Source organism: Pollicipes pollicipes, unplaced genomic scaffold, assembly GCF_011947565.3.
Source record: "Pollicipes pollicipes isolate AB1234 unplaced genomic scaffold, Ppol_2.1 Scaffold_6686;HRSCAF=7923_pilon_pilon_pilon, whole genome shotgun sequence".
Lineage (NCBI taxonomy): Eukaryota > Metazoa > Arthropoda > Thecostraca > Pollicipedomorpha > Pollicipedidae > Pollicipes > Pollicipes pollicipes.
This window is the reverse complement of record NW_023596921.1, coordinates 36,921,041-36,937,475: the sequence shown is the minus strand read 5'-3', so window position 1 is coordinate 36,937,475 and position 16,435 is coordinate 36,921,041. Positions and strand designations below refer to the sequence as shown.

The window sequence follows — 16,435 nt, the reverse complement described above, 5'->3', positions numbered from 1 at the left end:
AGCCTGTATCCCTACGCTCAGCGGCTAGACACCGCATTCGCCAGACACTAACAGGTGAGGTGTGGTGCTTCATCGTGGTGGTTTTAAGGTGTGGGTCAGTCAGGAGTTCGGGGCGGCGCGCTCGAGTTCGTTCGCGCGTTGGTGTTCAGGGACCCGTCGCAGAGGCGTCTTGCTAGACAGATGAACACAAAAAAATGAAAATGTCCAAATGTTTAATTAACGTGATACAATTTTTCCATCAATAGGTTGTGTACGTCTCGCAGCGTTTTTAAAATTGACGTTTGAAATGCAGCACCCTGTAGTAGAGCCTTGGTTCACGCCAAAGCATTACGTAAGTCGATCAAAGATATGTCTTCCGAATTGAAATCTTGTATTTCCCAGTGTCGCAGACTGGTGAATGACTACTTGGTGGAAATGGCTGAGCGAGTCACCCAACCATGTTTACAAGTAGCCACCTCTTACAGCGCCCGTACGAACCACCAGCACCGACGGCAAGACTTGTGATGCATTCAATCTCGGAGCCCAACTTTTCGAATGCCCCCGCACCAGACGGCACGCTTTACATATGCTCGAAGGGAAATAGCTACGACCAGGCAAGGCGAAAATGTTGTTATATTACGTAATGACCATCCTATAAGAAATGTACATGCCATGTGCGAACGGCAGAGCTGGTTGGATAACCCTACTAGACCGCGGGGTTGCCTTACGACCCCAGAACTCGGCTAGCGTAACAATGCATGTTTGATGCTGAGACGGAGACTACCCAAGGCATGCACGGAACCACGTCGATGATGGCAGCCCATCATTGAAGCCGAATAATTAATTTTGGTTTCCGGGCCAAATGGATGGCTAGGCTGGAATGACCCGTTTCCTAGAAGTGAAAATAACGAGTCTGACGTATTTGCTTGAGCGGCGCGACTCGATCCCTCACACTAGCTATCCATAACTAGACACACGTGATGCCACGCAGTCGAGGCGGAACGGTCCCGAATGACGTCATAGAGACGACACCCGGCGCTACTGCCGGCGGGATTATGATCAGCTAGCCGACACTGACCACCACACCGTAGCGCCTTGGGCGGATTCACTACACATGGTCAACGCGCTGCGGTGGGATGTTACGGCAACCTACGCATTCGTTCGAGAACCTCTGGAGTAAAAGACGCGGATGATGCACCTCTCTCGACGATGCTCAAGAAAATGCGCCTCGTACGTTTCTACAATTTATGGCAGCAGATGTACCCTGTCGCATCAAATACGCATGGTGTTACAAACCCAACAAACGTGCACAGCAACCGTGGGAGCCTCCGCGAGTGTTTGCGCTCATGGATCCCTTTGGCATGGAGACTGACCCGACATCGGCGAGTTTCAAAAGTAACATTAATTCGAAAAGCGTTTATTTTCGCTGCGCACTCGAAATACATATGGAATGGAATGCCACCAAGGCTACATCTTCACCTGCCCTCACACAACCAAACACATGCCGCGCACAATTAAATTCGAGACATCGCAGGTATGCAAGACACGAAACCAGCGCCGCCTTTCTCGGGGGAGCGGGGGTGGGGTGGGGGTGGGGGGGGGGGGGTGGGGGGGTATGAACACCACGTTATGCGCGGTTACCACGAACGCTGCACGAGGGGGCAGGAGGACGGAGAGGGCAGAGCCTGGAGGAGGTGCCGGCGGGGCGGGCCGACGCTGGCGGGCGGCTACACCGCCGTCTGCGGCGCCACCGCTAGTCGCGGCTGTCGGCGGCGCCATCTCTAGTCGCGGCTGTTCGACCTGGCGACATAGGAGACGTTGGTAGTTTGAAACGTCAACATCTTCCATGTTGGCACAAGAGACCTTGGCTGGTGTGGCTGGGTGATAGGGTGGTAGAGCAGTCACGTCGCCTATTTGGCATACTGATTCAGATGGGTACCTGCTCATATCAGGAATTACACTAGTGTCATTCACCACAGAGCCTATGAGTTTAAATGGCTTTAGACAAAGTAAAAGCATGCAGGCTTATATGGGTGCCTTACATACAGGACATGCACTGGTGTTGTTCACCATAAAGCCATCAGCAAACCACCTGCACACCTGCGCAGCACATGGAAGTAAAGCCAGATAAAATCAGTCAGGGGCACCGCTTTCCAAAATCAATCAGGGGCTCCGCTGAAAGGGTTGTGACCTCTCCCAAAACCTGATGTCTTTCCTGATTTCGACCACTTGAGTTTTCGTCCTCAATAGTACAATAAAAAACCTTAATATGTTGTACATCCATGCCCGTTTTCCTGCAGAGCAATGCCTTCCATTTCAAGCAGTGTGAGTTGTTATGAGAAGCTTCAAGTGGGGTACAAGTCACAGAAACACACCTGAGAAATACAAGTCAGGGAACACTGACGGCTGCTGCTATCACCTGATCATGTTTGCATAACTACCTCAAACACGATTACGCAATAAACACATTTGCCACTGTTGGGGAAATGTGCGGTTACTTATTTCTGGGTCAATCTGTACTTTGAAATACTGTCACATATTGCAGCCAATTAAACTTGATCTCAATCTGGGTGCATTATCTGAAACAACTTGTCAAGCATATGCAGACTGGCTTAACAGATGTAGAACTTAGTATGATAAAATCATTGGGTACCCACAAGATACTATTTGGAAAATTATTGCAAAGCTACAAGTGATGTGCCAGGCTACCGACCACCTAGCATACTAATAGCTACAACGGTTAATATATATATATATATATATATATATATATATATATATATATATATATATTCATTTATTTAGTTATTTGGCCCAGGATTCCTTCTTTGTTCATATGCATTAAGGGCCAGGGCAATATTGGGGGCCCAAGTCATCATTGGGAGCTCAAGTCAGCATGGGGGGGGGGGGGGGGGGGTAGGCCACCCTCCGTAGCATAAAAAGTGACACCCCAGCCGCCGGTAGTCTGTCGAGCCGGGCCCGGCCGGGCCAGCTGGTCTCAGTTCGCTGTCGTGCCGCGAGCCTCTATCCAGCCTCCGCTCCATCTCTCACCTCCTGTAGCGGTCGTAGACGGGCGAGCCGCGCGGACTGCGGCTGCGCGAGCGGCGCCGCGGCGACACGGAGCGGCGTCCGGGCGACCTGCGCGCACGGGCCAGCGGCGTCAGACGGCGGCCAGGCCCGCCGGACGGGCGCGCACGCCACCGTCCGCACGGCTCGCGCACACACCTCCGCGCCCGCTCGCCACGGCGCGGCGCGGCGCGGCGCGGCGCGGCGCGCAGGGACAGTCGCGCGCTTGGATGGACCTTACTTTGGCGCAACAACGACCCAAAGGAATGTGAATATCCGAACTGAAAACGAGAACTGGTGTCAAGTGCTCCAAACCCACCGGGAGAGGCGTGTTGCTTTGTTTCAATCATCATACTGGACAGACGTGAAGTGTCTACAACGGACAGCTCTAAAGTGTGAGTTGACGTCAGGACCTTCTGAAAGACGACCCGAGCGGTTGTCATTGGTTCACGTCACGCACGACCTGTTCCCCACAGGGCCCCACGCAAGAGGACAGGAACAGGCAGCTTATGAGCGCTCCACACGGCTTAGCGAACCTCACCCGCCTCAAAGGACAGTGACTCGCGTGTCAGGTACGGCAACACGGCTCCCGCCTCTCCGACAGCATCCAACAAACGCACACGTACCGGCCGACGAGCATACTTACTTGCTTCGGATTTAAGCGGAGGGAGCGAAGTGTCGAGGAGCGGAGCATGAGCGGCCCACGAAGCAAGTAGGTACGTAGCTAATGCAGCCAATTACGTATAACGAACGATACGGCGCGATGCGACGAGATGTGTGAGATGCAAGTTGGGGGTGAGCCGAGAGTCCCACGATGGGCCGGGTCACGTCCGGTCAAGGGTCACCTGACCGTCACGTGACCCGCACAAGGCCGTGTGTGATGGGCGGAGGCAAGGGGGTGGTAGAGTGAAGTTGGAGATCTGTAAGACGGCATCGTCGCGTTAGGGAGTGGCCGCACAAACCATACACAGCACACAGGCCGGCGCGTCCACACCTGTCGCCGACCGGGGTCCGCTTCACACGCACACACACGCGGCTCAAGGCAATGGCACTGGTTTGCGATCCCGACAGGCGGCGGCGGCGGCGGCGGAGGCGCGCCGTCGCCCATCACTGACCTGTTGGACACGCCGCCGCGCATTGCCGCCGCGGTTCCGACTCTTGCCAGACGACATCTCAACGCGAATCCGCTCACCGCAAAGCCGGCTGTGGGAGGTCGCAGAGCTCAGCCCAGCCACCCGCTGTGCCGCCGTTCCACAATGCGCGGGTACGAACTAGACAACGTACCTGTATCTATGTAAACGAAACAAACTAGTCACAATGACCCCTTGACAGAAGAATGGCCCGCATCCAAGAGAGGCAATCAGGTGTGAATGAGATGAATGGTGCACCAATCAGAACCATTTATCTCCAGCAAAACATGCCGCACAAACACCAGAGAGCCAGAGAGCCCCAAAGATGGTCCACTCACGTGCCATCCAGGCCGCGGACGGCGTCTTCGGCGTCACGCGGATCCTCGAACTCGACGAACGCAAAGCCGGGCGGATTGCGCGCGATCCAGACATTTCTCAAGTTGCCATACTTGCTGAATGCAGACTCCAGCTCATTCTTGGCAGCACTGTTGCCAAGATTACCAACATAGACCTTGCACTCCAGGTTCCAGTTGCGTGTGGCCATGATTACTGATGTGTAGACAGGAACAATCCCTGAAAATGTTACAAACCACATCAAAATGTAAAAAAACAGTGATAGCTTTGAAAGCAAAAAAGCAACTTTGCTGGCATTGGCCAGCCTTGACATCAGGACAGTTGATCTTAATACACTATGCTGCAGCTATGCCTATAGTACATCTGATCTTAATGTAAGTAGAATGCATAATACCTTATGCAACACTCCATTCTTCTGCAGATTGCTCACCCCTGTATAATACACATGTACTTTATGTCTAAGTCTCAGACTGTGTTGTTCCAATGTGTCATGTTTAATACTGATGGTCTCTTTCATTCAGTGTTTTCACATGAATTGCTGTATACAAATTGGCCCTTTGTTGGACACCATTCTTGTACTGTAATTCTCCAACAATATACTAAATAAAAGTGTGATGACTCCAACACCTGAATTTTTTTTTACTCTATTTTGGAACATTTTACTCTGCTACTGGGAAAATCTTAAGAATTTTGATTACTGATTATCAATAAGTGCACTCTGTAATTAAGATCAATAACATTAGATGACATACAGCAAGGCTTCTGCCAAAGCCAGACAGACAATGGTCCAAAAAAGCTGCTCCTCTGTGGTTGTAATCAAAGCGCTAAAGCTAAAACCTTTAAACCTAAAACCTTCTATCTACAAGCCTGTCATGAAAGGTCCAGGCAGAGGGAAATTTGTGTGCTGTCACTATCACAAAGTTGGGGTGCTTGGACAGTGTGCTATATGACTAAACTGTTGTGCTAAAAATCTGCAGATTTTGCTGCTGACAGGAATGGGACAAAATGAATAGCTATGTTGCCTAGAATAATATTTTGAATGGTGCAAGAATCATATGAATCAGCTATGTACAATCCAACAGAGGGTATTTCCGGCCTTACAAGTAATCAAAACACCATATGAATTACAGGCTATAACAATCTTGACATCAAAGATGTTTTCCAACTATGTCACATCCACATACGACCACTCGGTTGCATGGACTTGCTGGTCAAAGTGACTGGTACCTTCAATGGGTGGTGCTCTTGCCAAGGGTCTCCTGGCAGCTTGTTATATTACAACAACTTCCCTTCCAATAATTTAAATGCACTTAAGCCTGGCGCATGCAGTCAGGACGATGACACCACAGGCACATTACATTGGTTCTGGCAGCTGAAAATAACCCTTCTTGGAATATATCTATCATAGAGCCAATATCATGTGTCCAGTATGTGCACACCATAAATCTGAGGAGCAGTTTTTGCTCAATACAATTACCATCAATTACAGGGTAAAGAAGCCATGATTAGCTCCCGGTATACATTGGTATCTAATGCCGCAATATGAAATTGTTTGCCAATTGATGATTTCAAGATATTACACTATAAACATTCATAAAACATGAACATTTCATGGACATCATATTATCTTACCCTTCAAATATCATGACCACTACATGAATAGCAGAGGCTGTTCAAACATCTTGATGTCACATTGATGGCACTAACACTAATAGGACATAGGTTGCAGGGGATTGAGTGGAGGGTGGGGGGGATGTCAGGCAACAATGCTACAGATAAGCTATGCTAAATTAAGTTAGGCTATTATGTTTAGTTAGGTTTCATCAAATTAGTAAGTTTGGTAAGGTTAGGTAAGGTTACATTGGGTTAAACTCCATTTTTTCATACTTTCTTTAAATGATGTATCCTCACAGCAATTACATGTTGACTAGTTGATTACATCACAACAATGGTGGCTGCACATCAAGAATGCTGTATCTCTGGAGCATGCTGACATTCGCTATTGTAAATATTGAAGTTTGAAGGAATGAGTGTAGATGCACCTGATGCCATTTACAATATTTGCTACCTCACAGAAGATTACACATGTACAATGCTCTTCAAACAAAAGATACCTGTCAACCCACACACACGGTTGGAAAATATTTATGTCTAAAGGGTAATTTCAGGCAGAAACAGCCCGTGCATCATGGACACCGATGTCGCATTTCGGCGTCCGGCTGCGGCCGGATTTTTCGCAAGATTGGCATGTGGCCAACCGAGATACCATCCACAGCATTCACGCCACTGCACTCATTTAACTTGACCTCACTACTACCATTATCTTATACTCATGCAGGGTATATGTGCTTCCCAGATAACATAACATACAGATAAAACGAACCACAATCGGACGCCGACACACGTACCAGAAAGGCGCACAACAATGGCTGCCGTAACCTTTGCGCGTCAATGGGCTAGTGCGCATTGCACATTTGATAGTCATATGGTTAGCAACAAAATAGCAAGCAGTTGTTTTGTAAAAAAATTATCTATTAGACTTTGTTATAAAAAAATTACGTTTCTCTATATTAACACACATAGCCAGTAATCCCAAGAATAAAGTGCCCTTGCTTCTCTTTTTGACGTGTCAACAACATCATGAATACTGTCTCGAAAGCGCAATAAATGTCTCTGATCATTTTGCGTTCAGCGCAGCTTGAACACATATCTGAGATTGATTGCGCTCCGGGCTGGGCCGCCGCTTCGTTTAGCTAGCGTTGTGGGGTTAGGTGTACCGAGTGTTTACACGCATTGTTCGGAAATTTGTCCGAAACCAAGCTTCGATGAAGATGGATAAGAAGACCGATGAAGATGGTAGGCATGGTTGCATGTAGATGTCTTGCTGTTATGCCAGTTTACAAAAAGTGGCAGACCAGTTGACAATGTATTTGGTGCGGGCCTGATCATGTCTCCAATGCGATAGCCAAATTCTTGGCTTGGGGCAGGGTCTGATCATTTGACAACCTTGGACATCTTTTAGATTTTCTGTTTTACTGACGGTCTAATTACTTGCAAGTTCTGATTGCGAACCACCCCCACCTCTGCATAAAATAGGTCAAAATCACACTGAATATTATGTCCATTGCTTTGTACCTGATTATTATGCTATAAAATTAATTTATTTAAAGGGGTCAACCATTTTTCAATGTGAGCAAGGTGTTTTAACTGTTGAGTGCCTTGCTGACACTGGCCCATCTGGCATGCAGACATTTCCAGCTGGTTTACGTAGTTGGTAGGACCAGCAGGAGATGGTGTGAGCAAAATTATTCATGCTTGTGCAGTGCTTTTTGTCTGGGCATTAATTCCATTGGTTGTATACCAGCCATGGTAATGTTGTGTGAGCAGCCCCATTCAGGGTCAGACAGGATAATGTGGCAGTGATCAAGATATGTATGATGCTTTTAAGACAAATGTAATGCACTTGGTCTTTTGACTGTATGTGACTTAATGACTTGCTACTCCTTTGCCTTACACACTGTAGTGGATTCCCTGATTGTGCCCAACCTCTGCCCCAGCTCAGTACATGTTTGATAATGTCACAAGCTTCTCCTAAAATGACATGGCTACTCAATTATAAAATTCATGTTCTAAGATTTTCAAAACCTGCCCCAAACATCAATTCTTGTTCTAACCCTGCCCTAATAAGAATCTGTCAGATCTGCCATGTTATGTGAATTGACTGTGATGCATCAAACCAAAGATACTGCAGTTTTTTTGCACCTTGATTCTATGTGAGGTGGGAAAGAGCATTTATCTGCTTGTCCTTAAATTTACTGCAGCTAGATATGAGCAGTTGGCTTAAGCACACCATATACACCACACTGCAAAATGTACACCTTATTTTGAATGTGTCTGGCATTGACACCACAGCAACAATTTCAGTGCACAGCTGTAGAAATGTGAAAGCTTTAGAGTTAGATATATGGTCAGCACTAATTTTAGTACATGTAGAGCCTATATCCCAAGGAATTGTGATGCTGTTAAGACTATTTCAGGTAAAAATGTTTGTAAAATATTTGTCATGAAACAATTGTGAAAATGCCAAGCAATTGTGTCTTGCCTGCATTTGGTGCACACAAGCAAGGGGTTCAGCATTGATGTGGTGTAAGGGCCCAGTGCATGGGATGGATGTTTACAAACTGGCTTAAGCATGGGTGTGTGTGGAGGGACTGAGCTGTGAATAGTATAGCAATATACCCTCAAAATATGTTAGTAAACATGCAAGTAAACATGATTTGTCCTACCTTCTTTAACACTCACCCGAGTGGCCAGCTAGATACCATTTGCTCAGTTGGGGGTCAATATGCCCCCTCTGAGATCTCAGGAATTAAGAAAGCCAGAGACACCAAATTTACAGCTTGTGTTGGCCTGTATGTGAACTCACTTTGGTCAAAGTTTCAGAATCCTTGGTCATGATATTTGGGTCAGAAAAGGTCAAACAAGGTCAAGTTCCAGGCTGGTCTCTAATGTGCCCCCAGAATGTAGATAACCATTTCTAAGTAAAAGGTATTTCTAAGCAAGAGGTCACATTATCATCCAAGGTCAGTGACCTTTTTGACCTTTTAAAGGTTAAGGTGACCAAAATCACACAAGATCACTTTGAGTTTTGCATTTGACTAAGTGACAAAGATTACGCTAGGCAGTATGCTCCAAAAACAAATGTTGACCTGGGTCATTTTAGGTCCATGACCTATTCTGACCTCTAAGAAGTTCATGGCTGATGTAGAATGCGGCTCCTGCTCTCAATAAACTCTAAATGAGCACCAGAAGCCATCCCATAGAGCAAGCCCTAGAGAAACAAAACAGTTTGGTTTTGACCTTTGTGTGACCTTCATACCTGACCTTAGGTCAATGTAATTTGCTCATTCAACTGCTGTGTTGCCTAAGAAAGCATCTCAGAGATGTATGGCTTCATCTAGATGGGGGACAGATGCTAGATCCTAAATTGGGACTGGAGCCCCTGACTGAATATGAAACTAAACCTATGTCCATAAGTAATGCCTCAAGCTCTAGCTGTCTGCTGTTGTGTCTCAGAGAAGACTTGGCATGCATTGGAAATGGAAGTGGTGTGCTTCGGCATGGTGAACCTGTGTTTTTTCATGGGTATGTGTAAAGTTACACTATCTTGGACATGATGTCTAGGAATTGATATAGTATTTGGTGGGATATTTATGTTTTATATGCTCCTGATTGTTTGTCAAACTGATACCCTAGATGTTGTTTTCCACCTGCAACATGCAAATTTTGAAGTCCTGGGGAACAAAACTGTTTCATAAGGGGGAGGCACAACAATATTCCTAGGTGCTCATTCCAGTCTTTTTCTGGGTTTGATATATGCTAGTTTCGGTGTTGTCTTGGTGCAAACATTTTGTGTGTGCTCAAATGTCAAATTTATGGACCAGGTGGGGCATTTTTCCAAAAATTCACCTAGCAGAATGTGCAGAAAGTGAACATAAAGTCAGGGTGCCATAACTCTGTGTCTCTGGCAGCCTCCACATGTGTCATTTGTTAGCTGCTTATCTGTTGCCCTGTGACCCTAAACCTTGACATCTCACCTGCCCATGCCGATTTGCCAAGCACCAGGCTCCTCAGCTGGCCACCATCAGGTGTGGTGCTAATTGGTCATTCTTGTGCAAAGAGAAAGGGCAGTGAGCTCCAGGCCAGGGCTGTGATAGCATAAAGAGAAAGATATTGACAGCACTGCCACCCAAGTGACGGAATGTTGAATCACTGAAGTGTGATAAAGAGACAGCTGTAGCTTTCTCATTTAGTATGTAGACATCTGTCTTATATTGCAAACAGATTGAAAAAGGAAGTGCTATGGTTTCATGTTTATCAGATTACTTCAGTATTTTGGGTTTACTTTGTGTGTTCCTTCACATAGTGGATTATATAATGACTAAGTCTCAGAGAGAATGGTTTAGTCTAAAACAATAACCAGATAATATAATTTATCAATTTCTGGTAGTAGCATGTGCTTTCTATAACATAAATTTTATGTCACACAATGTTACAGGAAGGGAATGGAATGGAATATTTCATCAGCAGCTTACACAAAAAATGTATTGAAAATAGGGTGACAACTTAATGCTGGTCCTGGAAGTCAGATGTTGGGTGGCTCATGACATTTTGAACAGGATGTGAGGGACATTTCAAGGCATGGTTATGCACAGTCCAAAACTGGGCATCATGTGCTCAGTTGTTCAATAACCAGAGGACCAAGACAAAATAACAGCACCAATTTGACCATGTTACTGTGCCACATGTCATGCTAAAACATGCGGACCCAATTTGTCTGCTGAGTTGGATTCTCCTCACTGGTTCAGCTTTCCTTTGACTGGTACTGGTCTGCATTTCTGATCCATGTCTTGTTCTGGTGATTACAGGAAGTGGAAACCCTTTTCTCAACCTCGAGAAAACATCTGTTCTCCAAGAAGCCCGCACTTTCAATGAGACACCTGTGAACCCACGAAAGTGCACCCATATACTGACCAAGATCCTGTACATGTTGAATCAGGTCAGTGAATGAATCCATAAATCTGGGCTGTCTTTTCATCTAGTAAGCATGTAACTGTGAATTGTGTTGCTGTGGCTCCATGCTTGTAAAGTATTGATAAGGTCTTTAAAGTATTAAGGTGTGTCCTTGAATTGGACTGGTGATACATCACAGTTTACAAAAGTTTATTTACATTTTGCGCATCAGTTTAGCTTAATTACACTTATCAGAGCATTGCTGTGGAATGCCTAGTATATGCTTGTTTTATCTCTGCCAATCACATATGTTTCTAGTATAGCAAAGCCAATGCCAATTTGCGTCCATTTACAGGGTGAGCAGCTGGGCTCCACTGAGGCCACAGAGGCCTTCTTCGCCATGACCAAGCTGTTCCAGTCCAAGGACGTCACGCTCCGCAGACTTGTCTACCTGGGCATCAAGGAGCTGGCAACCGTTGCTGATGACGTCATCATCGTGACGTCATCGCTGACGAAGGACATGACCGGCAAGGAGGACATGTACCGGGCGGCGGCCATCCGCGCCCTCTGCTGCATCACGGACGTACGTGACTGGTGCGGATGTTACCGGCCTCGTCCGACCTGTACGGAAGCTGCAGAGGTCAAACCAGCCTAACGAACGAACAGTAGCACTCTGGCACTATTCTACTCTTGCACTCAATCTGTAGACGTCCAGCTAGAGATGTCAACTATCTGGATGTACTTGACTGGTTTCTTTTTCAAGAACAAAATCACATCAATTTTCCTTAGTGCATTGTGCATATTGGGGCTTTCTTGGTTAAAGATCGAGTTAGGCGAACTGGTTCCCGTAAAGTTCGGGAGTATAGTTCAGTCATCATCAGAAGGACTGAAACTTCTTTTCATTTTTGTGAGCCCTCCCATTTACAGTCTATCGTTTATTTTCTGTGCTGACCTCTGGCACCATCCCTAGATGATCGGATTTTTCTTGAGCCGACCGGCGTCCTCGCTACACTATTGATAACCTTTGTTGCTTGCCTTCCAAATCGTGGACGTGTTTTCATACCCTGATCGATGTCTGCGTGGGATGCCCTTCCCTGTGCGGCCCCCAGCTCCTTCCCCGGACCGTGGCGTGCCCGTGCTGACCGCCGCCTCTTCCCCTGTGTCCGGCCCCCAGCTCCTTCCCCGGCCTGTCGCGTGCGCCCGTCTGACCGCCAGCCTCTTCCCCTGTGCCGGCCCCCAGCTCCTTCCCCGGACCGTGGCGTGTGCCCGTGCTGACCGCCGCCTCTTCCCCTGTGCCGGCCCGCAGCTCCTTCCCCGGACCGTGGCGTGTGCCCGTGCTGACCGCCGCCTCTTCCCCTGTGCCGGCCCCCAGCTCCTTCCCCGGCCTGTCGCGTGCGCCCGTGCTGACCGCCGCCTCCTCCCCAGACGACGATGCTGCAGGCGATCGAGCGGTACATGAAGCAGGCGATCGTGGACCGGTCGCCGAGCGTGAGCAGCGCCGGCGCTGTCTCGGCCTCCACCTGATGCGCTCCTCGCCCGACGTCGTCAAACGCTGGAGCAACGAGGCCCAGGAGGCTCTCACTCGGACAGGTGTGTGCCGGGGGGGGGGGGGGCGGAGGGGGCACGGTGATGTCGCCGCGGCATCTGGGCCGGGCACGGAGGGAGGGGGAGACAGTCGTGCGTGGTTGCCACCACTGTCATCTTTATGTTCATTAGAAAAAGAGCAATAGCATGCAGCGTGATAGGGTTTGGTGCAAAGCCTGTACAGGCCATGTCTTCGCACTTCTCGCTACTCTCCCCAGCCACGGCCGACAGTAGTCCTGTCCGGCTCGGTCTGACACCTCGGACCCGTCTCAAAAGAATAGCTCCAGCAGTGGCCGCCAGGCACCCACGAGACGCTGCCTGTCCGATCCGCCCGGCGAACGCCGAAATCGGCCAGTACTAGCTGCATCCGCGGGGAAGGAGGCGGCACATGTGACCTGATTGGTCGTGAGAAACCGACCTGTGAAGAAAACGTCTAATTCTGTAGCAGAGAAAGAGCGGGGCGCGGTCGCAGAATGGCGGGTGATTGGAGAGCATGAGTGGGTGTCTCAGCGGGCTGGGTGGCCGGCATAAGGCAGCTGGGACTGGCTGACTGGCCAGGGACAGCTGTGACTGGCTGACTGGCCAGGGACAAGGGGATCGGGTACAATAGCTATGGACGTGATTTCTTCGCAATGCTCATTCCGAGTGATTTCGCTCGTTACGCCAATAATTAAGCGGTTGTGGTCGGCATGGTGTGGCATGATCGCCTCCGACGTTACGGGCTAATGCGCAGCCGGTGATGTGCGTAACATTAGCGAGCTGTGCTTGTCGCGTTTTGTGAACAGGTTAAACCTCTGACGGGCATTTGCGTCCTCTCCCGCTCAGCAGCGTTCACCTGGTGCCGTTGGCAGTCTCAGGACCACTGTGGGGGTCTCGCGGGGCCTGGTGGGCCGGACGGGGTGGTCTGGCCTGACTACCAGAGGCGGCCGGCGCGAAATTGACCAATTTATCAGGTGGGGCCGGGCGTCGGCGGCACTCCATCAGTGGGAGCGGCGGCCGCACACCAGGCTGGAGCGGCCGGTCTGGACCCCGCCGGCAGGTGGCAGTGCGAGCCACCGTCAGCGGCGGCGGGGGCAGGCGCCAGTTACCACACTCGGACGGGGGAAGAGGTGTGGCTGTCAGGCTTAAGGGGTTGCTAGGGGATTCCGAGACTATGCGCAGAGGTCGCATGGTTTTTGGTGCTGCGTGGGGTCTATTTTCGTCGAGGCGACTTGTCGCGTACATTGTTGTGTTGTGTTGGTTGGTTGCGGTTGGGATCTGTTTTCTTTCCGATCCGACCCGACCCGGCCCGGCCCGGTCCGGCCCGGCCCGGCCCGGCCCGGCCCGGCCCGGCCCGGCCCGACCCGACCCGACCCGACCCGAACCGACTCGACTCGACTCGACTCGGCTCAACTCAACCCAACTCAACCCGATCCGACCTGACCCGTTCGACGACCGACGGCCGAGACCCGACCCGTTCTGGCCCCGACCCGACCCGACCCGACCCGACCCGACCTAACCTGACCTGATCTGACCTGACCCGCACGGACTCAACCTGAGACGACGAATCACACCCGACCTGATCAGACAGAACCGCAGCTGACACCAGGCATTCTCCTCCAAGTTCGAACTTGATAGCGGTTGCAACCATGCGTTTTGTTGACGACGGTGTGTTGGTAGGATATAATATTGAAATATGGTTAGTTTTGAGTGCAATGTGAAGCATTGTGGAAATGTTCATGCCGGCTTTAGACTTGGCTAGAAGGACTTCTCCAAAAAATGGTAGCGCTAGGCTCTTCTTGCTACTGATGTTTCGAGCCAGTGGACACTCCGTCGCAGTGACTCGAAAGAGTACGTTTGACCGAGTAAGGACAAGAGTCTGGTGTTTTCTGGGAAAGTTCTAGCATTTAGATCGCAGAGCGACCAGTGGGTGTTAGAAAATAGCTGTTGCGGAGTTAAATGGCTGACTGACCGACGTGACTAACTCTCACTCTTTCAATGGACCACTTCATTAGGCCTGTGTCGTCGGTATGGTGGACAGCTGCTTGCCATTTTGACATAGGCTCACCGCGCTAGTCTATAATCGCAATAACATACTCATGTGTGGATTCCATGTGTGCAGCATTCTTACGCGACCAATATCCCTGATGCCAGAATATAAACCACGGCTGGGATCACGGCAGTGAGAAGTGAATGTCAGGTCATAAACAGGTCGAAATGCTCAAAGCTCCCGCGTACCAATGAACCGGTTTGCATGTCGATGCATGACATATCAATCAGCGTCCGTCCAAATGTACCGCAAGCGTGTCGACGGCGCCGAAAGTGGAATGTCTACCGAGGTCGCGTCCGCGGGCGCTGGCGCGGCGCGCGCTGGGATTCCATCTGGGAGTAGGAACGGGTGTGACTTCGCGCTCTACGATCTGTGTGCTTACGATCTGTATGAATGGCGTGACGAGGCCAGAGGCACGAGATATAAGGGATGGTACAGACCAGGTTCCCATGGTCTACAAGTCCGTGAAGGACTTCAGGACGCTCTCCAAGTGCTTGCTGGATCCCTCCACGTCGTTGTGCACTTCGCCAACTCCATGTGGACCTCCCGAGAAGCCTGTTCATAGTAGGGCGTGGTGGCAGGGCTCACATTTATACACTAATAGAACCGAGCCTGCCGGGTGTCTGGCCAGGTGTCTGAGGATATGCTCACTCTCAGAGAGTATCCTCATGATCTGAGCGGACTGTGTGCCGTCACCCGTCTTGAGGATCCTGTTGAGCTTCGTTCCGGCTTTCTCACAGACCGTACTGAATGCGCTTGCGTCTGTGTCAGTCCTTTGACGAGAGCGGAAGCTCAGTCACAGGCCATCCATACCAGTTCCGCGTGTGTCCTTTGACAGTTGGACATACTCGTCCGTAAGACGTTGACCGACGTTTTATGTGAGAGTTTCAAACAGCATGAGCGGTGAACGGGCGAGACCAAATGGAACTTTTTGAAACCGGATACTCTACCTACTCTCCGAAAACTGCAAATATTGCCAGCTTCCTTTTTGCGTACTGAACTGGGGAATGGCGAAACTTGCCTCAGCCCATTTACATATGTATTCAAAACCTAAATTAGAGCGTAAAAATTTCGTAAGAAGTTCTCGCTGGAAGTGACGTTCTTCTCTGAAGCACAGGCAGGAATCGAGGTCCTCGGCGTGGCTGTCATTCTTAACATAACTGTCCGTGCTAAGTCCAGGTGTGGAGGGGTCTATGCCGGTGCTTCCTTCTCCGATTACAGGAATCTTAAACTGGTCCTGCGTAGTAGTGTTGTTGGCCGGAATGATTACTCGTCTATCTAATTAGCTAATAGTTAAATACATACTATGTTACCATATTCCGAAGCGAAGCCAGTCCAGCGCGTGCCAGGACTGCCGAATCATCAGCGACGCCTGTCCCGCAGCTTCTCATCCCATCAGTGTCTGGCATCAACGCGTGGTAAGATTGCCGAATCATGAGCCTTGCCTGTCCCTGGTCCCGCAGCTCCTCATCCCATCAGTGTCTGGCACCAACGCCTGGCAAGATTGCCGAATCATCAGCCTTGCCTGTCCCTGGTCCCGCGGCTCCTCATCCCATCAGGATCTGGAAATGGCAGCTCTCAGGCGTAATTGCGCTCCATCGCTCTACCTCGTGGCACCCAATTCACTCGGCCAAATTGAAACGCATGCGGTCGTTGGGAAGCTAGTCGCGGTCATCTGCCGGCGCTCGCGACAACACATGCCGGTCTCCTCCGCCCGACCCATTACCGCGGCCCGGGCGGCGCCCATTTGGCGGCTGCGTCTGCATCTCCGTGTGTTGTG

The 16,435-nt window shown here is 49.6% G+C and overlaps 2 protein-coding genes and 1 long non-coding RNA gene across 3 annotated transcripts in view; 1 reads left to right on the top strand and 2 right to left on the bottom strand.

Annotated features, from left to right (window-relative positions):
* Positions 1-1,379: 1,379 nt before the first annotated feature.
* On the bottom strand, positions 1,380-3,941 carry LOC119107127 (uncharacterized). Its single transcript, XR_005095200.1, has 3 exons — positions 3,692-3,941; positions 3,031-3,117; positions 1,380-1,779 (listed from the first exon to the last, which is right to left on the bottom strand). It is a non-coding gene; the product is annotated as an uncharacterized LOC119107127 (long non-coding RNA).
* Positions 3,942-3,946: 5 nt separating this feature from the next.
* On the bottom strand, positions 3,947-4,748 carry LOC119107126 (RNA-binding protein 1). Its single transcript, XM_037230498.1, has 2 exons — positions 4,514-4,748; positions 3,947-4,248 (listed from the first exon to the last, which is right to left on the bottom strand). The coding sequence occupies exons 1-2, from the start codon at positions 4,717-4,719 to the stop codon at positions 4,083-4,085; spliced, it is 372 nt and encodes a 123-aa protein (XP_037086393.1). The 5' UTR covers positions 4,720-4,748; the 3' UTR covers positions 3,947-4,082.
* A 2,470-nt stretch (positions 4,749-7,218) lies between these two features.
* Positions 7,219-16,435, top strand: part of LOC119108262 (coatomer subunit gamma-2-like) — a 32,372-nt gene continuing 23,155 nt past the window's right edge. Inside the window, 5 exon segments of the mRNA XM_037231841.1 lie at positions 7,219-7,385; positions 10,958-11,088; positions 11,398-11,625; positions 12,468-12,552; positions 12,555-12,636. Coding sequence (XP_037087736.1) covers positions 7,355-7,385; positions 10,958-11,088; positions 11,398-11,625; positions 12,468-12,552; positions 12,555-12,636 — 557 coding nt within the window. The 5' untranslated portion in view covers positions 7,219-7,354.

Excerpts from the sequence above, each read along its gene's own strand:
- LOC119107126 (XM_037230498.1), bottom strand. The coding sequence starts at position 4,719 with ATGGCCACACGCAACTGGAACCTGGAGTGCAAGGTCTATGTTGGTAAT. Across the intron at positions 4,249-4,513 it reads GTCCGCGGCCTGGATGGCAC|CCGGCTTTGCGGTGAGCGGA; the intron begins GTGAGTGGACCA and ends GACCTCCCACAG.